Raw genomic sequence first — 26,308 nt, 5'->3', positions numbered from 1 at the left:
GGAGAAAATTTTAATCCTGACTATTTTCTTTACAGTGTGTCTTGAAAATAATCGAATGTGTTTAAATCCAGAGATGATTTTTTTACTTTAACCAACTTAATACTTCTTTAAATTGAATTGAGATTTTAATAAACCCCCAAAATGGTTTCCACACAAAGAAAAGCAGCTAACATCTCCAATTTTAGAAGAGGATTATACAGAAAGACTCAGTATAACGACTGAGTCAATATTCCTGAGAAATAAACCTTGTTAAAGCGGTGTCATATAAAGGAAGGTTCTTATCTATTTCTCTATTAAGGATTCCATAATTGCTACTATAAGTTGATCAGCTTCTCCTAGGTTCATTTATTCTGGATTTTATTAATTTAGTATAATAAAATTTTATACATTTTACCATATGGTTCACAAAATTCCTAAAGACTTGTGATGGGATTCTGTTACTGACTTTTAAATGCATTTTTATTAAAGAGCTAGAGATATTCCTCAGAAAGGTATGGCTAAGAGAATAATCTCAGTTTTAGTCTGCCTATATTCTAAATTTTTATTCCAAATTTTCTGATACTGCCAAAGTGTCTTCTCTGCATATGTGTCTTTATTCTTTGGATTGAAGCTTTTATGCATCTGGTGTTCTATTCTGCTTTGACTTTGGGGAAAGGTTACAGTTTGTTTTTTCTGGGAGGACAAGTTTCCAGATGCAAATCATTTCCTTAGTTGAATAGAACATCTCTTTCCAAGACTTTTCTCTGTTAGGTCCTGAATGATTCCTACTATGTACAGAAGGGCAAGATTGATTAATGACTTCATCCTCAGTAACCTGTGATCTTAATTATTATTCACAAGGCAAAAATTATACCTACTGATTGATTTTTTACATTAAGGAAAGATATCTTAAGTAATACATATTCTTTACGTAGAGTATATGATAGGCAAACCTATAGAAAAATTATGTTGTCAGAGAAAGGTTTTAGTGTACATAACATAAATGACCAACTTTCATTAAGAGTTTATTCTATCTTTTTACTTGCTATTATAAATAAGACAAATTATATATTTAAATATAAAAGAATTACAGACCAACAAAAATGTTGACTGAATTAACATAGCGATAAAAGTACAGAATGTAAAAGTTATTCGAAAATATTTGAGGTGTGTATGCTTTTACTCACTCTGATTTTAGTATCTATGTCTGACTGCAGGTAATCACACATAGCTTATTCTTTCCCTTCCATTTTCTACAATTGGCTTTAGAAGCCAAACATAGATTAGACTAAAGAAGTAAGAGATATTTTCCTACTGTTATTCTCCATAGCAGATAAAAAGGTATATATGAAATGCATCTGGGTATGTCTAAGGAATAATAAACCTGTTCATACATTTATTAAACCAAGTACAATGTACTGAGAATAAAAAACAAATATTTGGATCAAAGCCATTTATTGGCTGTATGCTATATGTTAGTAATACAAAAGTTCTGCAGGTATTATAATGAGTAAAAAGATGATTCTGCTAGGGGAAATAGGCAAGTAAGTGACTAAAAACTAGATTAATTCCCCCCAGATAATAAGTACTACAGGAAGAGCAAACTCATCATTGTTTGGCAAGTGCTTTCTCAATTCTAATTTAAGGAAATTTAAATCAGTCAATAATACAGAAAATCATTTGTCTCCAACAGATATGGTTTTCATAAACATTTTCCCCAAAGAAATTGTGTTTTAACTAAATAGGCCTGATCAAAAACTTGATACTGGGAATTCCCTGGTGGTTCAGTAATTTGGACTCTGCACTTCCATTGCTGGGAGCCCAGGTTTGATCCCCGGTTGTTGAACTAAGATCCTGCAAGCCCCATGGTGTGGCCAAAAAAAAAAGAAAAAAAGGTTGATACTAAAGTGAGAATTCATTAACTGTGATCAGTACTGAGTTGAATGGTCATCCTCTACCCCCCCCAAAAAATATGTCCATGAACTATCCCTTGAAACTTGTGAATGTGACCTTATTTGGTAGAAAAGCCTTTGCAGGTATAATTAATATAAGGACTTTGAAATGAGGTCAGCATGGATTATCCAAGTGGACCATATATTCAATGACAAGTATCCTTAGAAAGATGGTGGGACATTTGAGACAGAGAAGGAAAAAGATGAGATGGCTATATAAAGACCTTAGAAGCAGAGATTGGAGTTTCACAGGCACAAGCCAAGGATGGCCTGGAGCCACCAGAAGCTGGAAAAGGCAAGAAAAGATCCTCACCTAGATGCTTTGGAGAAAACACAGCCCTGATAACACCTTGATTTCAGATCTGTTCTCTGGAACTGTGAGAGAACAAATTTATGTTGTTTTAAACTGCTGAAATTGCAGTAATTTGTTATGGCAGCCATAGAAAACAAATCATGATCTAATTTGCCTTATTTTGCAAAGCATAGACAATTTTGAAAGTGTTTCATTCACTACAGAGATGAAACTGCATGCAGTAATGTCTATATGAATTACAGTAGGGAAACATTTTTTCAATTTTTTTAAAAAAGCTTATATAAAAGAAGCTATTAGGGAAAGAAAAGAATATCTCTCATGTATGTACATATATGTTCAACTTCCTACTGCTTTCTAGAAGCCTTGAAGGCTTCCAGTCAACTTCAGAGACAAAAGCAACCATTGACTGTCCATAAACCATGGGTTTCAATTATTTATTACTGAATAACAAAACAGCCCCAATATTATTGGCTTGAAACAAAAACTATTTTATTTCTAAGCATTCCGTGGGTGTGTTATTCAGCCTGGGCTCAGTGGGGATGGATCAGCTCTGCTCCACATGGCGTGGACTAGTATAGCCCAAATGGGGCAGAGGATCCAAGATGGCATCACTCACATGTCTGGGGCTATGGTGCCAGCTGTTGGCTGGGGTCCCTTAGTTCTCTTCCATGTGGTTTCTTTTTCTTTCCACATAGTCTCTCATTATTAAGTATTCTAGCCCAGGCTTTTTTAAAAACTTGATTACTGGCTTCCAAAAATAAGAAAAAAAAGCTGCAAGATCTCTTAAGGCCCAGGCCCAGGACCAGAATCATGTATCATCCCTTCTGCCTCATTCTATTGGTGAAAGCAAGTCAGAGAGCAAACCCAGAGTCAAGGAGAAGGGAATGGACTGTCTCTCTTGATGAAAGACTGTTATACATGCACAGGCATAGGAGGAATTATCTGTGGCTGTCTTGCAGACAAATTATTATACAAAACTCTGCTTTTTCTAATCATTTTCTTTGATGAAGTCTAATCCTTTCTCACAGACTACCTCCCATCATTAAATACTGAGCACTTATAATTTATATCAGCCTTTTGGGAATTACGAATATACTACCTAGTGGAATTTGTTGTACTTTTTACCTTTTTAAAAATTTTGTTGCTTTGTTGTGTCAAAAAGATCACAAACTCTTGGAGGAGATAGATGATGTTCTATGTTTCCCTGTACCCCATAACACCAGCACAGCAGGTTTTTAATAAATAAGTGTCTTCCTGATTATAAATGTTGAGTGATAGAATAATGTGCTTAAACTATTTACAGTGTTGTATTAGCGTCCACTAGATTGTTTATTGCTAAATCTCTTGCAGAATATTGTGATTAGTTAGTCCTAAACTTTTCCAAATACCCCTGCATTTTCCCATGCTTATTATATATATGTGGTTATAGCTAATGATTGCCAATGGAAGTATATATGGGGAATCATATTTAGGAATATTAATTTTAAAAGAGTAGTTAGAAAAACACATAAATCCACAAAGTAGTATCAACTCTTTTTTGAAATATGCTAGCATTTTAAAATATGCCTGATTTATGGAAGTCTCAATTGCTTAAATGTTTGCAATAGTTTACCATGAAATAAAAATTGTATTCAAAGCTAGTCAGAATGCTTAGAGGCATAATCAATCATTTGATGATTCACAGTTACCCAGGAAATCCAAGCACTCGATCCTCATTTTGAGCATAAAGAGGGAGCTGGAAAGGAAGAATTACACAGTGACCTAGACCAAAGTGTCATGTCAGCATTAGCATCAGATAAACTGATTGCAGTGGCTGATTGTACTGCTCATAGTGAGAGTTATTTGGAAAATTTGAATGAGAAATCATCTCTTGTCCATCACAGGAATGACAGTTGGTATATATCCAGTCATATTAAACAATTGTAGAATCACAAAGCTAGACAGGATTTTCTGAGATTAGCTGATTTATCCCTTGCCTTGAGATAAAACTTGCATGCCACAAAACCCTCGAGGCACTGAAATTTAATTTATTCTTTGAGAAAAATAAGACCCATTCATGCATTCAACAAATATTTGTTGTGTGTGAACCGTATAGGTGCTTGGTATGCATCAGTAAATAAAACAGGCTAAGATCTTTGCCTTTGTGGGACTTGCAGTTTAATAGGGGGATATAAATGATTCCATGAGTTTCCCCTTTGTCAATAACAATAATCCTTATTTGATTTAATATATTTTTTAAATTGACTTGCTCATACTACAAGAAACTATCCACAAAATAGACCCAATCACTAACAAGTTGTGAACTGTGAGAAAAGAGTTTGGAATTCATTTATATTAAGAAACCATTTCACTTTCAGATGAAAACACTAAGATTCAAAAAGTCTGATTCTTACTTGGAGTAAAACCTTCAAACACCCAGTCCAATGGTTTTCATTATTTGCCCGTTCTTTCAAAAACATCTTTCTTTCCCTACATTGACTTAGTTATAGAATGTATTCATACAATGTAGCACAATGTCCATGTATTTTAGTTATAAATCTATTGGTCCATGTGACAGAAACCCAAACTGAATAGTTGAAACAAAAAAGGGAGTTCTGTTATAAGGAAATTTCAGTTTCTCAAGGACTCCAAAACATGAATAGAGCTAAACTGGGGAAATGAGCACTCAAAACCCATTAAGACTGTTAATATGCCCCTTTTTGTATCCTTCTTTGAAAAGTATCTTATTGATTGAGGTCAGATAGACCTAGTTGTTTCTGGGTCTAAACTGCCTGAGTTCAAATCTTGGCTATTTCACTTGTTAGCTGAATGACCTGGAACAGGTCAATTAAGCTCTCCAATCTCAATTTTCTCACCTATTAAAATTAGGATAATTATAGTAGCTACATGGTAAGATTACAGCAAAAACATAAGTTAAGGGGTATCTGAGATGTGGCACAATGCTTGTCCTACAGGAAGTCTTCAGTAGATGTGATCTACCATTATAAAATGAGACATGTCAAGAGCTGAGCTAGGGAGAGCTGCGCTGCCAGTGTGGGAGTAGTTGATTAAGACAGCAAGTCAAATATATGCACTACCAAATGTAAAATAGATAGCTAGTGGGAAGCAGCCACAGAGCACAGGGAGATCAGCTCGGTGCTTTGTGACCACCTAGAGGGGTGGGATAGGGAGGGTGGGAGGGAGACGCAAGAGGGAGGGGATATGGGGATATATGTATATGTATAGCTGATTCACTTTGTTATAAAGCAGAAACTAACATACCATTGTAAAGCAATTATACTCCAATAAAGATGTTTAAAAAAAAAAAAAAGACAGCAAGTAAAATGAAAGTAAGAATTAAGGCTTTATTCACTACGCCATAGGAAAAGCAAGTCTATAAAAAAAAGTCCTGGCTTCTGTAATGTTCACTTTTTCCCTACAGAACGGCAGCAGGCGAGAGTCAAGTGTATCAGCACAGATGGGGTGCGGAGAACTGTGTTGGTGCTAGAGGGACCCCGATCAAGAGGCTCCTGCAGTTTTGTGGACCTGAGTGGGGAGTGGAGGGGAAGGAAGAAAGGAAGGGCTAGGAATGGAAAAGTATTGAGTGTTAAGTTAGAATGAAATAAAGCGTCCTCAAGGTTACCCTTTTCTGTGAACAGGATGTTCTTGGCAGGATGTTCTCGGAGCCCAGGGCTCTGATAGCGAAGCTTCTGAATGGAGGCTCCTGGGCTAACAACACAGATATTACATAAAAGTGTGGTCCCCCAAAGGGGTCTGAGTTCTTGACTGCAATTCCCTTCAGCAGGCCTGTCAGGTAAAGCCTTTGTAATTGCCTAAAAATCATACATAGGTTTTTAGCCAGGGGCTGGATTCTCAAGAGGATCTCTGTTCTTAAGAGGGCTTTCTCCTAAATGGACTCTGTTTCATCCCCTAAAGTTTCAACAGTTTCTATTCCATGGGTATTTTGTGGTTCTCTCTCTAATGAGATAGAATACATACATGCCTTAAAAGGAGACCTGGAATATAAGAAGCTCCTATCATAGGTTACATATTACTCTTATTATTGCTACTGTTGTTCTTGTTGTTATATAATTGTTCAAATTATAGCTCTAATATGACCACTTATTCTATTCTCTACAGTTAGGTAAGATCATCATTCCTCATACTGAAGGCTTTTGAAAAGCATTCCTCATATTGAAGACTTTTAAAAAGCATTCCTTGATCTTTATTATGCAGAGCTCACCCATCTGTACCCAGGAAGAATGAGTGTTGCAAATCCTCCTCATTCCAAATTTAAAAAAAAAAGCTCAGTTATTAGCTGGCAGCACAGTGTCTTGGCTATATAATTGAGATCCTCATTTAAGGCATCATTTAAGAAACAGTCAATGATCACTGTAAGATGTATTTTTTTTTTTTTTTACATCTTTATTGGAGTATAATTGCTTTACAATGGTGTGTTAGTTTCTGCTTTATAACAAAGTGAATCAGTTATACATATACGTATGTCCCCATATCTCTTCCCTCTTGCATCTCCCTCCCTCCCACCCTCCCTATCCCACCCCTCCAGGTGGTCACAAACCACCGAGCTGATCTCCCTGTGCTATGCGGCTGCTTCCCACTAGCTATCTATTTTACGTTTGGTAGTGTATATATGTCGATGCCACTCTCTCACTTTGTCCCAGCTTACCCTTCCCCCTCCCCGTGTCCTCAAGTCCATTCTCTACTAGGTCTGCATCTTTATTCCCATCTTGCCCCTAGGTTCTTCATGACTTTTTTTTTTTTTTTTTTTTAGATTCCATATATATGTGTTAGCATACGGTATTTGTTTTTCTCTTTCTGACTTACTTCACTCTGTAGGACAGTCTCTAGGTCCATCCACCTCACTACAAATAATTCAGTTTCATTCCTTTTTATGGCTGAGTAATATTCCATTGTATATATATGCCACATCTTCTTTATCCATTCATCTGTCGAAGGACACTTAGGTTGATTCCATGTCCTGGCTATTGGAAATAGAGCTGCAATGAACATTTTGGTACATGACTCTTTTTGAGTTATATTTTTCTCAGGGTATATGCCCAGTAGTGGGATTGCTGTGTTGTTTGGTAGTTCTATTTTTAGTTTTTTAAGGAACATCCATACTGTTCTCCATAGTGGCTGTATCAATTTACATTCCCACCAACAGTGCAAGAGGGTTCCCTTTTCTCCACATCCTCTCCAGCATTTATTGTTTGCAGATTTTTTGATGATGGCCATTCTGACTGCTGTGAGATGATATCTCACTGTAGTTTTGGTTTGCATTTCTCTAATGATTAATGATGTTGAGCATTCTTTCATGTGTCTGTTGGCAATCTGTATATCTTCGTTGAAGAAATGTCTGTTAAGGTTTTCTGCCTATTTTTGGATTGGGTTGTTTGTTTTTTTAATATTGAGCTGCATGAGCTGCTTGCAAACTTTGGAGATTAATCCTTTGTCAGTTGCTTCACTTGCAAATGTTTTTTCACATTCTGAGGGTTGTCTTTTCGTCTTGTTTATGGTTTCCTTTGCTGTGCAAAAGCTTTTAAGTTTCATTAGATCCCATTTGTTTACTTTTGTTTTTATTTCCATTTCTCTAGGAGGTGGGTCAAAAAGGATCTTGCTGTGATTTATGTCATAGAGTGTTCTGCCTATGTTTTCCTCTAGTAGTTTGATGGTGTCTGGCCTTACATATAGGTCTTTAATCCATTTTGACTTTATTTTTGTGTATGGTGTTGGGGAGTGTTCTAATTTCATTCTTTTACAAGTAGCTGTCCAGTTATTCCAGCACCACTTATTGAAGAGGCTGTCTTTTCTCCACTGTATATTCTTGCCTCCTTTTTCAAAGATAAGGTGACCATATGTGGGTGGGTTTACCTCTGGACTTTCTATCCTATTCCATTGATCTATATTTGTGTTTCTGTGCCAGTACCTTACTGTCTTGATTACTGTAGCTTTGTAGTATAGTCTGAAGTCAGGGAGCCTGACTCCTCCAGCTCCGTTTTTCTTTCTCAAGATTGCTTTGGCTATTCGGGGTCTTTTGTGTTTCCATACAAATTGTGAAATTTTTTGTTCCAGTTCTGTGAAAAATGCCAGTGGTAGTTTGATAGGGATTGCATTGAATCTGTAGATTGCTTTGGGTAGTAGAGTCATTTTCACAACGTTGATTCTTCCAATCCAAGAACATGGTATATCTCTCCATCTATTTGTATCATCTTTAATTTCTTTCATCAGTGTCTTATAATTTTATGCATACAGGTCTTTTGTCTCCTTAGGTAGGTTTATTCCAAGATATTTTATTCTTTTTGTTGCAATGGTAAATGGGAGTGTTTTCTTAATTTCACTTTCAGATTTTTCACTGATAGTGTATAGGAATATAAGAGATTTCTGTGCATTAATTTTGTATCCTGCTACTTTACCAAATTCATTGATTAGCTCTAGTAGTTTTCTGGTAGCATCTTTAGGATTCTCTATGTATAGTATCATGTCATCGGCAAACAGTGACAGCTTTACTTCTTCTTTTCCAATTTGGATTCCTTTTATTTCTTTTTCTTCTCTGATTGCTGTGGCTAACAATTCCAAAACTATGTTGAATAATAGTGGTGAGAGTGGGCACCCTTGTCTTGTTCCTGATCTTAGTGGAAATGGTTTCAGTTTTTCACCATTGAGGACGATGTTGGCTGTGGGTTTCTCATATATGGCCTTTATTATGTTGAGGAACGTTCCCTCTATGCCTACTTTCTGGAGGGTTCTTATCATAAATGGGTGTTGAAATTTGTTGAAAGCTTTCTCTGCATCTATTGAGATGATCATATGGTTTTTCTCCTTCAATTTGTTAATATGGTGTATCACGTTGATTGATTTGTGTATATTGAAGAATCCTTGCATTCCTGGGATAAACCCCACTTGATCATAGTGTATGATCCTTTTAATGTGGTGTTGGATTCTGTTTGCTAGTATTTTGTTGAGAATTTTTGCATCTATGTTCATCAGTGATATTGGCCTGTAGTTTTCTTTCTTTGTGACATCTTTGTCTGGTTTTGGTATCAGAGTGATGGTGGCCTCGCAGAATGAGTTTAGGAGTGTTCCTCCCTCTGCTACATTTTGGAAGAGTTTGAGAAGGATAGGTGTTAGCTCTTCTCTAAATGTTTGATAGAATTCGCCTGTGAAGCCATCTGGTCCTGGGCTTTTGTTTGTTGGAAGATTTTTAATCACAGTTTCAATTTCAGTGCTTGTGATTGGTCTGTTCATATTTTCTATTTCTTCCTGGTTCAGTCTCAGAAGGTTGTGCTTTTCTAAGAATTTGTCCATTTCTTCCAGGTTGTCCATTTTATTGGCATAGAGTTGCTTGTAGTAATCTCTCATGATCCTTTGTATTTCTGCAGTGTCAGTTGTTACTTCTCCTTTTTCATTTCTAATTCTATTGATTTGAGTCTTCCCTTTTCTCTTGATGAGTCTGGCTAATGGTTTATCAATTTTATTTATCTTCTCAAGGAACCAGCTTTTAGTTTTATTGATCTTTGCTATCGTTTCTTTCATTTCTTTTTCATTAAAGATCAGAAATAATCTGATCTTTATGATTTCTTTCCTTCTGCTAACTTTGGGGTTTTTTTGTTCTTCTTTCTCTAATTGCTTTAGGTGTAAGGTTAGGTTGTTTATTTGAGATGTTTCTTGTTTCTTAAGGTAGGATTGTAGTGCCATAAACTTCCCTCTTAGAACTGCTTTTGCTGCATCCCATAGGTTTTGGGTTGTCGTGTTTTCATTGTCATTTGTTTCCAGGTATTTTTTGATTTCCTCTTTGATTTCTTCAGTGATCTCTTGGTTAGTAAGTAGTGTGTTGTTTAGCCTCCATGTGTTTGTATTTCTTACAGATTTTTTCCTGTAATTGATATCTAATCTCATAGCATTGTGGTTGGAAAAGATGCTTGAGACGATTTCAATTTTCCTAAATTTACCAAGGCTTGATTTGTGACCCAAGATATGATCTATCCTGGAGAATGTTCCATGAGCACTTGAGAAGAAAGTGTATTCTGTTGTTTTTGGATGGAATGTCCTTTAAATATCAATTAAATCCATCTTATTTAATGTATCATTTAAAGCTTGTGTTTTGTTTTGATTTTCATTTCGGATGATTGGTACATTGGTGAAAGTGGGGTGTTAAAGTCCGCTACTATGATTGTGTTACTGTTCAATTTCCCCTTTTATGGCTGTTAGTATTTGCCTTATGTATTGAGGTGCTCCTATGTTGGGTGCATAAATATTTACAATTGTTATATCTTATTTTTGGATTGATCCCTTGATCATTATGTAGTATCCTTCTTTGTCTCTTGTAATAGTCTTTATTTTAAAGTCTATTTTGTCTGATATGAGAATTGCTACTCCAGCTTTCTTTTGATTTCTATTTGCATGGAATATCTTTTTCCATCCCCTCACTTTGTCTGTATGTGTCCCTAGGTCTGAAGTGGGTCTCTTGTAGACAGCATATATATGGGTCTTGTTTTTGTATCCATTCAGCCAGTCTATGTCTTTTGGTTGGAGCATTTAATCCATTTACATTTAAGGTAATTATCAATATGTATGTTCCTATTACCATTTTCTTAATTGTTTTGGGTTTGTTATTGTAGGTCTTTTCCTTCTCTTGTGTTTCCTGCCTAGAGAAGTTCCTTTAGCATTTGTTGTAAAGCTAGTTTGGTTGTGCTGAATTCTCTTAGCTTTTGCTTTTCTGTAAAGGTTTTAATTTCTCCGTCAAATCTGAATGAGATCCTAGCTGGGTAGAGTAATCTTGGTTGTAGAGTTTTCTCCTTCATCACTTTAAATATGTCCTGCCACTCCCTTCTGGCTTGCAGAGTTTCTGCTGAAAGATCAGCTGTTAACCTTATGGAGATTCCCTTATGTGTTATTTGTTGTTTTTCCCTTGCTGATTTAATATTTTTTCTTTGTATTTAATTTTTGATAGTTTGATTAATATGTGTCTTGGTGTGTTTCTCCTTGGATTTATCCTGTATGGGACTCTCTGTGCTTTCTGGACTTGATTAACTATTCCCTTTCCCATATTAGGTACATTTTCAACTATAATCTCTTCAAATATTTTCTCAGTCCCTTTCTTTTTGTCTTCTTCTTCTGGGACCCCTATAATTCGAATGTTGGTGCGTTTCATGTTGTCCCAGAGGTCTCTGAGACTGTCCTCAATTCTTTTCATTCTTTTTTCTTTATTCTGCTCTGCAGTAGTTATTTTCACTATTTTATCTTCCAGGTCACTTATCCGTTCTTCTGCCTTAGTTATTCTGTTATTGATTCCTTATAGAGAATTTTAAATTTCATTTATTGTGTTGCTTATCATTGTTTGTTTGCTCTTTAGTTCTTCTAGGTCCTTGTTAAACGTTTCCTATATTTTCTCCATTCTATTTTCAAGATTTTGTATCATCTTTACTATCATTACTCTGAATTCTTTTTCAGGTAGACTGCCTATTTCCTCTTCATTTGTTAGGTCTGGTGGGTTTTTACCTTGCTCCTTCATCTGATGTGTGTTTCTCTGTCTTCTCATTTTGCTTAACTTACTGTGTTTTGGGTCTCCTTTTCGCAGGCTGCAGGTTCATAGTTCCCATAGTTTTTTTTTTTTTTTTTTTTTTTTTTTTTGTTCCCATAGTTTTTGGTGTCTGCCCCCAGTGGCTAAGGTTGGTTCAGTGGCTTGTGTAAGCTTCCTGCTGGAGGGGACTGCTGCCTGTGTTCTGGTGGGTGGGGCTGGATCTTATCTTTCGGGTGGGCAGGTCCACGTCTGGTGGTGTGTTTTGGGGTGTCTGTAGCCTTATCATGATTTTAGGCAGTCTCTCTGCTAATGGGTGGGTTTGTGTTCCTGTCTTGCTAGTTGTTTGGCACAGTGTGTCCAGCACTATAGCTTGCTGGTCAGTGAGTGAAGCTGGGTCTTGGTGTTGAGATGGAGATCTCAGGGAGATTTTCATCGTTTGATATTACGTGGAGCTGGGAGGCCTCCTGTGGACCAGTGTCCTGAACTTGGTTCTCCCACCTCAGAGGCACAGCCCTGATGCCTGGCTGGAGCACCAAGAGCCTGTCCTCCACACGGCTCAGAATAAAAGGGAGGAAAAATAGAAAGAAAGAAAAAAGAAGATAAAATGAAATAAAATAAAATAAAGTAAAATAAAATAAAGTTATTAAAATAAAAAATAAAAAATAATTATTAAGAAAAAAATTTTTTAAGTAATTTTAAAAAAACCAAAAAAACAGACAGAACCCTAGGACAAATGGTAAAAGCAAAGCTATACAGAAAAAATCACACACAGAAGCATACACATACACACTCACAAAAAGAGAAAAAGGGAAAAAAAATATATATCGTTGCTCCCAACGTCCGCCTCCTTAATTTGGGATGATTCGTTGTCTATTCAGGTATTTCACAGATGCAGGGTACATCAGGTTGATTGTGGAGATTTAATCCGCTGCTCCTGAGGCTGCTGGGAAAGATTTCCCTTTCTCTTCTTTGTTCGCACAGCTCCTGGGGTTCAGCTTTGGATTTGGACCCGCCTCTGCGTGTAGGTCGCCTGAGGGCATCTTTTCTTCGCTCAGACAGGACGGGGTTAAAGGAGCAGCTGCTTCGGGGGCTCTGGCTCACTCAGGCCGGGGGGAGGGAGGGGCACGGATGCGGGGCGAGCCTGCGGCGGCAGAGGCCAGCGTGACGTTGCAGCAGCCTGAGGCGCGCCGTGCGTTCTCCCGGGGAAGTTGTCCCCGGATCATGGGAGCCTGGCGGTGGCAGGCTGCACAGGCTCCTGGGAGGGGAGGTGTGGTGAGTGACCTGTGCTCGCACACAGGCTTCTTGGTGGCGGCAGCAGCAGCCTTAGCGTCTCATGCCCGTCTCTGGGGTCCACGCTGATCGCCGCGGCTCGCGCCCGTCTCTGGAGCTCGTTTAGGCGGCGCTCTGAATCCCCTCTCCTCGGGCACCAGGAAACAAAGAGGGAAGAAAAAGTCTCTTGTCTCTTCGGCAGCTCCAGACTTTTTCCCGGACTCCCTCCCGGCTAGCTGTGGCGCACTAGCCCCTTCAGGCTGTGTTCACGCCGCCAACCCCAGTCCTCTCCCTGCGATCCGACCTCCGAAGCCCGAGCCTCAGCTCCCAGCCCCGCCCGCCCCGGCGGGTGAGCAGACAAGCCTCTCGGGCTGGTGAGTGCTGGTCGGCACCCATCCTCTGTGCGGGAATCTCTCCGCTTTGCCCTCCGCACCCCTGTGGCTGCGCTCTCCTCCGTGGCTCCGAAGCTTCCCCCCTCCGCCACCTGCAGTCTCCGCCAGTGAAGGGGCTCCTAGTGTGTGGAAACCTTTCCTCCTTCACAGCTCCCTTCCACTGGTGCAGGTCCCGTCCCTATTCTTTTGTCTCTGTTATTTCTTTTTTCTTTTGCCCTACCCAGGCACGTGGGGAGTTTCTTGCCTTGTGGGAGGTCTGAGGTCTTCTGCCAGCATTCAGTAGGTGTTCTGTAGGAGCTGTTCGACATGTAGATGTATTTCTGACGTATTTGTGGGGAGGAAGGTGATCTCCACTTCTTACTCTGCTGCCATCTTGAAGCTCCTCCCTGTATTAAGTTTCTTGTTTAAAAATCATATAAATTTGTTTTCTACTCAAAAAAATTTGAAGTCCCACTTTGTGCCAGGAATTATGTATTTAATAAAGTGGAGGATACAAAACAGCAATCTTTCCTGACTCCATGGAAACTTACAGATAATTGGTACAATAAATGTTAATCATAAAAATATAGATTAAAAAATTTAACTGTGATATTACTGTAAAGAGAGGAACGTGATGCTGTATTGGAGTGACATGAGCTAACTTGGGGATGGGTCAGGTTGTCAGGGAAGTTTTACCCCAAGCTACAGATGTTTACATTGAGATCTAAAGGATGAGTAAGAGTGAATTCAGTCATTCCTTGAAGAATGGCAGGTTCCTAAGGTTCTTCCAATCAAGGAAGACTGTATGTTCAAAACTATTGGTTCTCACATTTGGCTAAACTTTGGAATCATTTTGGAAACTTTAAAAAATACCGATACCTGAACTTGAAAAAAAAAAATACTGATACCTGGATCACATGCCCAGAAAGTCTGATTTAATTGGCATGGCATATGGCTTTGGCATTGGGATGTTTTTTTAACTCCCCAAGTGGTTCTTTTATACTTCTATGCTTCAGAAACAGTTTGAATCCTTAAGGCAGGAGAATTACGTCTATAACTTGAGAAACTGAGGGAAGACTAGTGTGGTTGGAGTCCAAAGAATGAGAGGAAATGTGATATGACCTGAGACTGACTGTAAAATGTGACACATCACACAGGTTTTGGTTGGCCACAGTAGAAGTCTGGTCTTTATCTGGAGAAAAATAGAAAACTATGGAAAGATCTTAGGCAGAGAACATCATATCTACATGTATGTTTATGTTTGCAGTGTAGAATAAAGACTGTAAAAGAGAAGCTATGAAGTCAGCTTGGAGTATGATGGTGGCAAGGAGATGCTGTGAAGTAGATTTGAGAGGTTTTTTTTTTAAGGAGTTGAAATTGGCAGACTGGCAATTGATTAAATATGAGAGATGGTAAGACTGACTTCTTGGTTTCTGGCTAGTAGAACCGGATGGATGCTAAGTGGTAGATTATGAGCTTAATCTTATGATATTGGAGGTGCCTTTGAGATATCTAAGCAGAGATGTTGAAGAGATAGAATATAAGGAGACATCTGAGCATGAGATTTTCAGTTGTTTGGGAACAACGATCTAAAGTGCAATAGCTTTACATTAAACCTTGTAAGTTTTATAAAAATAATTATTTTAGTTGTATAAAACACTATTGTAATAAGCACTGGGCACCTACAGATGATTAAGATGAGGAGATAGGAAAGACTGAGAATTCTAATGTGATTTTAAAATGAAGATCCCTTTAAAACATCTCAAGGTAGCATGGAATGAAAGAGAAGAAATCCAGCAACTTTTATCAGATTGTAATCATTAAATGCTAAAATATTATTAGGAAGAAAATTCTGATCAGAAAGAAAAGGAGAGCTAATTGAATTTTAGTGACAGGAATCATCCTGAAGAATCACAAAAATTGTCAGGGGTACAATATTACAGTAGGACACAATATCAGATTGGGGATATTTTGGTTTTTATTCAGCTTAAACTAGAGACTAGCCAAAAAGATAGAAGAATAAAGAAGACAGCAGGAGTTTTAATGTATGCATTTGTTTATCAGATATCTATTAGGACCTATCACATACAAGTACACCAATGCTATGATAATGACTAGGGCTACAACAATACACAAGGTAAGAATTATTCAGCTTCACAAAGTTTATAGTCTCCTATCCTACTTAAAACAAGAAAAATAAAAGAGTTTGTTTATTTGAGAAAGTGTCCCTAGTTAGCTTTTGCAAAGGAAGCCAGTAAAAAGAATGCCTTTATTTGATAAGGTTAAGTAGCCATTCTATGAGATTGCATTTGCTGGGTGTTAGGGCATGTCTTAGGGCAGTGGAGATTCTGATTTAATTGTTCTGGGATTAGGCAGGGCATCAAAATTTTATTAAGCTTTCCAGTTCTTCTAATCTGCAGCCAAAGTTGAGAAGTATGTTTAGCTTTAGAAGTATGTTGCATCACTAAAACTAGTTGGTCCAGATGATGAGGCTGAGAAAGGAACAACAACAACAAAAAATGCTGATTATATAGGAATAATAATAATGAACACTTCTTTAGTTTTTATGTGCCAAGAACACTGCTAAACACTTGACGTATATTAAGTCAGTTAACAGTCCCACCAATCCTATGAGGAAGCCATTTTTCCTCTTCGCATTTGGGAGGCAACAGAGGCCCAGTGGCCACACCCAGCAAGTGTCAGAGCAGGTCCTTGAACATAAGCAGTCTGGTTCTGGAGTTCCTGATCTTAACCACTATGCTGTATTTTCTCTAAATATAGTGTAATAGTAATTTTACACTAAGAATTATAAACAAAGTGAAAACATATAATAATGGCAGAGTATCATTAAACCAGTCAGATACCAGTTGATAACTGAGTGGTTATTATAGCGCCATAAACACCTTTGAGCTATTTCCTCATATATATCTACAGAGAGATAGATACGGATATATAGCTTCTCATGTTTATAGTCTTCATTTGTGGAAATCAGTTAACAAGTTTGTCTTGTTGTACGTGTACATGGTTACCTAGTACAGAAGGTTTTGTCTTCAGCAGCAATGCAGGGAGATATAAGCTGTAGAATCAGGTAATTTTTTTTTCTGACTTTTCATTTTCTCCTGAAGGAAACTCTAATCGAAAGAACGACTCCTACTTCATGGTAATGACCAAGCTGTAGGAATAAAATCTTAGGAGGAAATAATCATCCCCTAGGGAACAAGTCTAACAAATTGCACCTATTTTACAGGTGGAAATACCATAAAGAAAATTATTATTGGAAGGATTACCGACACACTGTGTTCCTATACATGTCAAAGAAAAAAAAATTCCGATTTAACTCTATAAAACATGTATCTGAGTCAACCTGGCATATGTATCTTTTTCTTATGCTTTCTATCCCATTACAGAAGTAATATCTACCAAATAATGCTGTGCACTTCTAAACGGCTAGCTTTCAGCTACTTCGTCATGCTGTTGTCGTTCCCTCTTTTCCTCTGAAGGCTGAGAAAGCAAATAAAGGAAACATAGTGCTTGGGAGCATATAGCCTCAGTGCTGTGGACATTGTGTGTCCTGAAGCTGGAACTTTGGTACTATAGCCAGGCTTGGTTTGTTCCATATGAATACAGTCTAGTACATGTAGGGGATTCTGTTTGGTATTCAGTTAAGAGCTCTCTTGACTCCTGTTATTAAAGCCTACAAACTGTTGAGTGCAAAATTAAACAGTTCAGCTCTTTTTGACATTGTAACATTGCCTGAAAAATAGTGATGTAAAACCCAAGTCAAATGTCATTCTTTAAAGCCCATGGGCAAAGGAAAAGTGAACACATTGAGGGGAAAAGAGTAAATGTCTAAAACTTGGTCATTTACTAATGACACAGTACATAATGATAGGACCATGCTACTGTGCTCATGCAAATACATCAGCCAGTTTGTTGAACACAGATATTACATTGATTTTAACAGAAAGCTGCAGGGGTATTGTTGCTAAATCTCCAATGAAGGAAATAATTAAAACATTAAGCATTTTAGGGTTTTAAAATTACTTCAGGCAATAACCAGAAAATACTATAGGAAATCGATATTCTGTAATTGAAAGGAAATTGAATTGGTCTTTATTTTTTTAATCCCTTTTAAATTTTCTCTAGACTGCCAGACCATGGAAGACAGAGAGTCTTGTCTTGCCATCAGCAATGTGACTTTCTGTAAATCTCATGTGCTGCAGAGACCACTTTTATTATTTCTACTTAGAGAGTGCTCAGCTGAATAGAGAGTATTATGAAATTTCATGTGCATTGTCTTTGTTAGTCTCCGGCCTCATTGTTTAAAACTAAAACAAAAACACAACCAGACAAAAACAACCTTCTCCACTGGAGCAAAGTCACGTTAAAGACATTTCAAACAATGAAAGCAGAGAAGTTGTTAGCTAAGTCTCAGGCTTGAACCTGAGTGAAATTCTTTTAGTTCTTATCAAACACTATGCCTGTCAATCTTGCTCTGCTGCAGGGACTGTCACCCATTGTAGATACAAATTCAGTTTAGATCTATGTGAACCTAACTCGTTTTTCTTGCTTATTATTGGAAGGAGTTTTTACAATCAAACAAAATAGCTTGAAGTGAATCTCAGGGAGGTGACTGGATATGAACAGAAATTAAGGAATCTTAAAACTTGAGTAATCCTTCAGAAAGGTGTGTATAATCAGCCTCTCCCTTATAATGAGGATAATAATGATACCTTCCTTATTGGGTGGTTTTGAGAATAAATTAATTAATATATGCAAAGCTCTCAGGTGATTAGCACATACGGTGCACTATGTATGTGTTATAATAATTTTTATAAAAATGACATTGATGGTGATGATTTTGCCTTTTAAATTTTATTGCCAAAATATGAATTCACTCACTATTATATTGAGCCAGCCACTTAACAGTACCGAGGCTTATTTTCCTTGACTATTAAAATAGGAATACTATCTTCTCTACCTTCCTTAAATAGATCGTGTTTATGAAAAGAATTTTTTAAGCTATAAAACAGTACGGCAACTAACAATACTGAATCTGGACTTTAAAAAGCAATAGTTACATATATATATATGGCTGAGTCACTTTGTTGTACACCTGAAACTAACACAACATTGTTAATCAACTATACTCCAATATAAAATTAAAAGTTAAAAAAAAGCACAACAGTTTAAATCCTAATTTCATCTCTTTGTAAATAGGTGACCTTAGTTGAGTCCTTAATTTTTGTCTATAAAGTAATATTGGTAACAGCACCATCTCATAAAGTTATTTTGAGTCTTAAATGAGATCATGTATGAAAAGCTCAGTACCATGGCTGACACATAGAAAGTATTCCAAAAAATGTAAAAAAAAAAAAAGTTCTATTCAATGTAGGAAATGAGTATTATTATAATTTTTTAATGATTTCTTTGTTATAACCTATGTTGATATGTGATGAGTGGATATACTTTATTTCTAGTTTTCCAGAGAATCTGTATCCTGAAATATCTCTGTATCAAAATTTCATCTCTAGTTTTTGGTGACCACAGCTAACATTCAGATAACATTAAGTATTGGAGTGGGTGAATATGAAGGAATAACTGAGTTAAGTAAGAGGAGTTACTAGTCTTAAAATCTAGACTGTTGTTATTAAGAACAGGAACAACTTTTCAACTTTCTAAGTACTATAATCAAAAGACATGTGAGTCAAATGGCCAAAAAAAAAAGAAAGAAAACAGAAAGGTGAAAAACCTTCATAAAGCAGAAGAGAAAATTATATGGCCTGTAGTATATATGAGAGAATCTGGCCAAACAATAAAAAAAAACTTCATATCCACTTATTGACCTGCCCACCATGCACACACTTGATATTAAAAATAAACCTCCAAGGAAAGACTTTTATTGGCTCGGGTCAGATGACCAGCTGTTAACAATTGCTAAACCAGAGAGTCAGAGTCATGAAAAAATTTGGATGATTTGGAACACTTGTCCAGGGATGGAAAAAGAAAGCAATTCTCCAAAAGGAGGGATGGGGTTAGTGGCCATGCATGGTCACTGGAAGAAATCAGTGTGAATAAAAAGAAAAAAAAAGAGAGAGAGAGAGGAAGGGGGGAGGAGAGAGAGAGAAGAAACATTCTATATAGTACAAATAGTGTTTAAGTCACTGCCCAGGTCGGAAGATAAGACACAGCCACCTCCTTACCTCCTCCAAATGCTTTTTCGTTATTGTTATTTCAAACCCCCAAACACTAGAATGCTCTAGAATTTTTCAATCATTGACTGTATTTAGTTATGTTTAAAGGAAGACATAATTAAGAAGCTGGAAATTATATATTTTTAACTGTTTGTCCAGAACATTGTTGAAACAAACTAGTCAGCAGGTTTTGTTGGTATTCCAGTAGTAAATATTTTGACTAGTCAATACACCAAAATGCTATGTTCAAGTTGGCACTAACAGATGTCATTTATCAATATTTAGGCAAACTGACAGTAGGTTCACCAAACTTAAAAAACAACTACAAGGGAGAAAAAACCCTGTGTTTACTGTGACAGTTTAAACATATTAGTCATGAATAAGATCATGTCCTAAAAGCTATTAATTTAACTTAGAATTAAGTAATATAATGGTAAAAGGCGGATAGCGCATTGGAAATTCAGCTTTTCAATTTGTTTTAGATCTCATTTTCCACCAATATTATTTGGTCTAGGGAAATAAAATCTTCTTGAAGAAGTAATTAGAAAAGTGCACATCAATAAATGTAATTGAGGATAGACTTTGGTTGACCTCAGAAGAGAACAAAAGCTCAAAAGAAATTTCATAAGGTTTTAAATTTGGCAAGAGGACTACAGTATCTCTGATAACTAGACTTTCAACACATTTGGATTTGCTAATTGGATCTAAGTTCTAATTAGACTTTTATGTAACTAAAAATGACACATCATTGTATGAATGTAATGTGCTTTTACAGTTGAAACCAACAATTAGCAGCCTTTTTCAAATTATTTTAATGAGAAAAAAGCTGGCTTTTTGTTTACATTGTGACATCCACTTCTCTTAAGATATATTGTGTACATTTTAGTTTTCTCAATTAAATACCATTTGTGGAGCTCAAAGAGAAACTTGAGTTTTAATGGGAAGCACCCAAATTGTTTATTTGGGAGGGAGACTTGCCAGTATGTTGATGACTTCAGAAGCCACAACAAAACGCAATGCAAGGAAATAATAGTCTTTGGGAGGAAGCAGCACAAGTAACCAGGTGCCCCTGTAAACCGCTCAGGTAACCAGAACAGTCTCTGAATATGACTAAAAGTCTGTTAACATTTTTAAAGCATGCAAGTATGGAATAAGTTCCCAAATGTAAAGGCTCATGGAGCTGGTATCAGGATTAATAGCATGATGTATCTTCCCAAGATGTGCATTGCAAAATTCTCTTTGCAGCTTTGCTTCTTGGGCAGATATCTGCTAATCCAAGTCACAGCACCTCTCTTTCCTCCTTATTTCTGAATTGAGAGTCACCCTTTTTTATCCCATTGTGATTTATAGGCAGTAATTTTAAGACTGGTAGTCCTCAGATTTGGATATTACAAGACATAAGAACTACATGAGAATGTAAAATTAAAGCAGTATTTTGGAGAGCGAAGAGCAGTTCATCGTTGCACGACTTTAAGGAAAAGGCTGCTGCCAAAGTCTTCCAAGCAGGTTGATAGCACTGACAAAAAGGCAAATTACATTGTTTTATGTACTGTCAATACTTGAAAACAACAAAGCCATATAGATGACTTTTTTTTCCTCAAGTAAAAGCTGTAACCCCTCTAACCACATTAAAAATCTTATAGTTTTATGTTCCGTTAAAAGCAGTGTAAGATCTAATTAAAACCACTGAAACTGTAAAAAAAATCTAACTTGTGCAGTAATTGGTATACTAGAACAGGCATTATGCTAGAATTATATGTGCTATTATTTTTCCAATTAGTGTATTACTGGGACTGAGTTATTGGTGTATTTATAACTCCTCATTAAGTCAGATGTCCTCAGTGAGTCCCCTGAAGCATGTTGGATACTGTCATATGCCATATGATGATATTTAAAAGCAGGAGATAGCATAGCATTTTTGCTTGCTTCATTTGCTATTAAACAGGAAAAGCTGCACAGGACACTTGCTGTTATCAGTGACTCCAAGATTTATCACACAGTTCTCTGAAAGGCCTGTATATAGGTGATTGGACTGTTCTTCAGGCAGAAAAGTGACCAAGCTATTTCATCTTTCAGCTTGGGTGCTGGACTCCTGTCACAGGGCTGAATGGGTCCCTGACTGACAAGAAACTGGAGAATAACATGCGTGGAGTGGTCCTACGTGTGGCGACTGTTCTGGTAGGTCTGATCTGCCCCTTGCGGTTTTGGCTTCTAGAGGTTCCTTTATCCTCCGTTTCTTTATTTTTCATTAACTGATGTCATAATATTAAAAGAGCTGACTATGCATTCTAAGGGAGTTGTAATGGTCGTGTTTTCCAACCTTCAATTTATGTGAATCAGAATCAGATTTTTACAGGCTTTTCCTTTAATTACAGTACTTTTGTCATAACTTTCTTAGACATTTTAGGCCAGATTTCCATCCTTCTACAGTTTCCTACACATGATAAAAGTGAAGTTATCTCTCAGGCATTCTCTCACTGAAGCCCTACGGTCTATGTAAATGAAGATAACCACGCCAAATAAGGGTAGATTTGATCAAACACAGTACATTCAGTAACACTAAAACATGAGCAGACTAAGAATATTTTTCTGGGAAGGACCTACTTCAAAGTAAAGATCATCCAATTGTTTCGTAAATAATATTTATTGAGTATCAACCGTATTCAAGCTCAGTGCTGATTCCTGGGGACAGTGATGATTAAAATGGACAGATATGATTCTGTCTTAAAAGAGCTTATCTAGTGATTCTGTGGCTATTACATGGGATTATACATGTGAAACATTTATTACAATTTCATTTTCTTGGTATAAAAGGCAATAAATGGTAACTGTTATTATTCTATACATTATTATTTTCTCACATGATACACAAATAAAATAAGATGTCAAAAGAAATAGTCTTCAACAGTAAAATACTCACATGGGTACTATCTAAATAGCCATAAACATGAAGACATGTATCTCCCTGCCTGTTTCAATGTGATTAACCTTGTGCTACTTTACAGTACGTTTCAAAACCAAATAATCCATAGTTATTAACTTCACTTTTTTTCAGAAAAGCCCACTTGTTTTTAAATCTGAAAAAGTCTTTCTTATAGGCTAAAAAAATTGCAGAATTAGTAAACAGGAGAAGTGGTCTTTTTTGGTATGTTGATGCTAATAGATGTTTATCAAGGTTTATAACAGCAATAGCTGTCCTTTGTACATTGTTTTAACACAATTTAAGCGGACTCAACATAATTTCATTGTCTAAAAGAAGGATCTGTGATATTCTCTATAAAAGGAAATTCAAATGAGTAATCTATCCTCCCTTTTTGCTGCCTATAATTTATTTTTAGTTATTGTTTTAATAAGATTTTTACTGTTTGGCAAATAATTATATTATGAATACTTGACAACTTAATTGTGAATGTGCTTCTGTATGTTCTCAAATGTGTAGATATGCATTGGCACTGATGTGCTAATATTAAAAAAAGACAGACATTTAAAGTACAGTAAACTGTAATAGTCTCTTCTCTAGTGATTAACATGGAAACTCAGGTGAAAACTGTAATAAAAGACAATATATGTGCTTTGCTTTTGTCTTTGACATTCATATCTCAAGGCAAGCTAATCGCATTTAGTCATTAAACAAATATTTATTTAGTACTTACTATATGATAGACTTGGTAATGGGTTATTCATCTTATATGCATATTCATACCTCAAGGTATGCAAAGAATCTTACTGGAGAGAAGCACATATAACGAAACAGCTAAGATTTATTAATTATTTACTATGTGCCAGATACTCTACGAAGTCTTTTTCAGCTGTTATCTTACTCAGTCCTCACAGTATTTACAATAAATAGATCGTATTCTGATCCTAAGAATGTGGTTGAAGAAACTGAGACATACAGAGCTTGACATAAATGTGGAAGATTATACAGATAGGAAGTTGCAGAGAGAACTGGGGTTCAAATCCAGGATCTGACTGCAGATCTCTTAACTTCTGCCTTCTTAACATTATATTATAATCTCTCTACTCCTACTGCGATAAGTGTGCAAATTGAGGTAGCTATAGGATTTTCTTGACTTGATAGTTGGAAATGCTTAACTCTGAATAAGATGAAAGTGAGTTTTACTGGGAAAGCTTCACAGAACCAGTTATTTTAAATTCATTTCCAGGCTGAGCAGAACGACTGCTGTTTTGTGCTTGAAATGGTACCGCCTCACACAGTGTTAATACCTGCAGTCTCACCTTCATGATTCCGAATGGTCTGTTTCCTGCAAGCTTAGCCCAGCACATATCCTGAATATGACTTGTGAATGAAGATATGGAAACAGTCTCTTTCTCCCAAGTTTTCTGTGGTGCAATATGGATTTATCAGTTGGGTGCCCAGTTGAGTAAAATGTTGTTACACTTTTTACACTCCCACAATATACAGCCATTGTACTTAATGATTTCTCAGGCTTCCTGGCTCTTCCTGTAATTCTTATTTGAATGGAAACCAGCCATGACTTTCTTATTTATTTCTTACATGCACCTTTCCAGGTCCAGCTCTTACTTATATGGCCTTGCAAGCTTCCTCCACCCAACACTGAGAATCACTCTTTCCTAAATCCACCCAGCAACTCTAAAATCACGATGTCAACTAAACCCTGAAACTCAGATTTGGTCTATATTGGACTTGATTTAGCAACCTAAACACAACCCCCTTGTATTCCAAGTATTTACCTCCAGCCATTTCCAGAAGGGAGAAAGAGGAGGGAGGGGTCATGTATAAAGCCCCTGAGGGAAGGTCTCTCAGCTTTTATTCCATTCTAACTGAGATCTAGTCCCAGTTACACACACACACACACACACACCCTTTACTTCTTAGGAAAGTTATGCTATCGATGAAACACGGGTTCATAAAATTGATTTTTCTTACCTAAGTTTTGAAACTCCTATTCCTATCACTATTAAAGATATTTCATTGACTTGAAGGAAATAATCTAATATTTATCTTAAACTAAATATTTCAGCACTATATTGTTTATGATGCCAGGGGCAAGTGAATGGTATTCAAATGGTTAATTGAAGAAAATTAAATAAAGGGATTATTAACAAATACTTCAAGTAAGGTTAAATAAGTCAACAAGGATGTTGAAGTGCCAGAGCCTAGATGCACAGCAAGCCTTGACAACCCTGAAGACTGATGTGACATGGGAGAGAGCAGTATTAACAGATCTAGCTAGAGCCATGGGAGAGAAATCCCATAATAGTAGCCGTGCCCTTTGTTATGGCAAGAGGATGGGAAGGAGAATCACTGTCAACACCACATTCAGGCAGTGAGGAAATGGAGAGGAGGTTACCCCAATGTCACTTCTCCTATCTTTCCATCTCTTTCCATTGTTTCCAATTGCAAATCCAACCAGAAATCAGAGGGCAAGGGAACCCAAGTAATGAAGACCATGAAGGTCAGCTTTCCAGGTCACAGAGCAGGGCAGTGAGGGACTGAAGGGGAAACAGGGAAGAAACCATCACCAGCATCTCTTATTTGATCAAACCTGTTAAGAACCTTACATGTGTTAACTTATTTAATTCTTATAAAAACTCTACAAGAGATGCACTGATTACAGTAAAGGATGAAAATAAGGCTCAAAAGAATTAATTAAATCTCTGTGTCCGTATAACTAACAAGAGCCAGAGATGAGTTTCAAGCCCACAGATCCTGGTTCCGGTGGCTATGTCCTTAGCCACTCTGACAATCTGTCTTTGGGATCAGAATGAATTCATATTAGGTTTAAATTAAATATAACTATTGAGATTGCAAATGTTATTGGATTAGTAATTTAGGAACATTTTTAAAATGGCATCACATAAGGATAACTTTATATTCAACCATCACCAAAGCCATGTAAGTGTCTTAGAAATGGAGGAAAAGAAAGAAAGAATGTGAATAAAATTCCCTCTGCTAAACTCTGTTTCCATATTTGGTCTGCTGATCTCTACATCTTACCAAGTGGGCCAGGTGTCTTACTATGAGGCACTTATTAAGATCATTTTTTTCCTTTTCACTTCTAAAGTTGTACAAGTATGGATAGCCATAAATGACCAATTATGGCATTCAGTTTTTTCATGGTAATTCACAAAATTTATTGGAAACATCACTGAGTTATAAATATCATCATAATAATTATGAATACTTACAAAAATAAAATGGAAAGAATTTGGCAACAAATGAAAAGAAAGATTTGAGAAGCTATCCTGTAAGAAAAAGTACAAGATATCTGAAAAACATAAACTGGCATTTAGAAAGAGATCACTGATAAATAACTCTTATTTTCTTGATTTGGTTTTGCTAAAACAGACACATGGCATCTCTGATGAAAGATGAGCTCACTCATAAATTGATTTGAGAAATATTTATTGAGTATCTTTTTCTAGGTGCTTGGGGTACATACAAAACAGAGAAAGATACTGACTTTGGGGAGTTTCATTCTAGCAGGACATCTACAGCTCTAAGAATATTTCTGAAAAAATGCAATGCCACTATTCTACATTGAATATATTGTACAATGCAGTATTCCTTTGCCTAAAACTACCATAAACATAATTGTGTAACTTTATATACATATATGATTGGAAATTTATGGTAGAGCTGTGGTGGTGCTTTTTCTGTATTTTATAAATTCAAAAACATACAGTTTTTCATATTTTAATATCTTTGAATCAGGATGCATCTT

At 36.7% G+C, this 26,308-nt stretch overlaps 1 protein-coding gene across 2 annotated transcripts in view; it reads left to right on the top strand.

Moving 5' to 3' along the window:
• The window catches only part of GRID2 (glutamate ionotropic receptor delta type subunit 2), a 1,388,009-nt gene that overhangs the window by 1,019,029 nt on the left and 342,672 nt on the right, over positions 1 to 26,308 (top strand). For both annotated transcript variants that reach the window (XM_061191720.1, XM_061191719.1), the window contains one exon: positions 21,675 to 21,776. In XM_061191720.1, coding sequence (XP_061047703.1) covers positions 21,675 to 21,776 — 102 coding nt within the window. The remainder of the gene's footprint in view (positions 1 to 21,674; positions 21,777 to 26,308) is intronic.

This window comes from Eubalaena glacialis, chromosome 5 (genome assembly GCF_028564815.1).
Source record: "Eubalaena glacialis isolate mEubGla1 chromosome 5, mEubGla1.1.hap2.+ XY, whole genome shotgun sequence".
NCBI lineage: Eukaryota > Metazoa > Chordata > Mammalia > Artiodactyla > Balaenidae > Eubalaena > Eubalaena glacialis.
The sequence above is the reverse complement of the archived record's forward strand: the minus strand, read 5'-3'. Positions and strand labels throughout refer to the sequence as shown.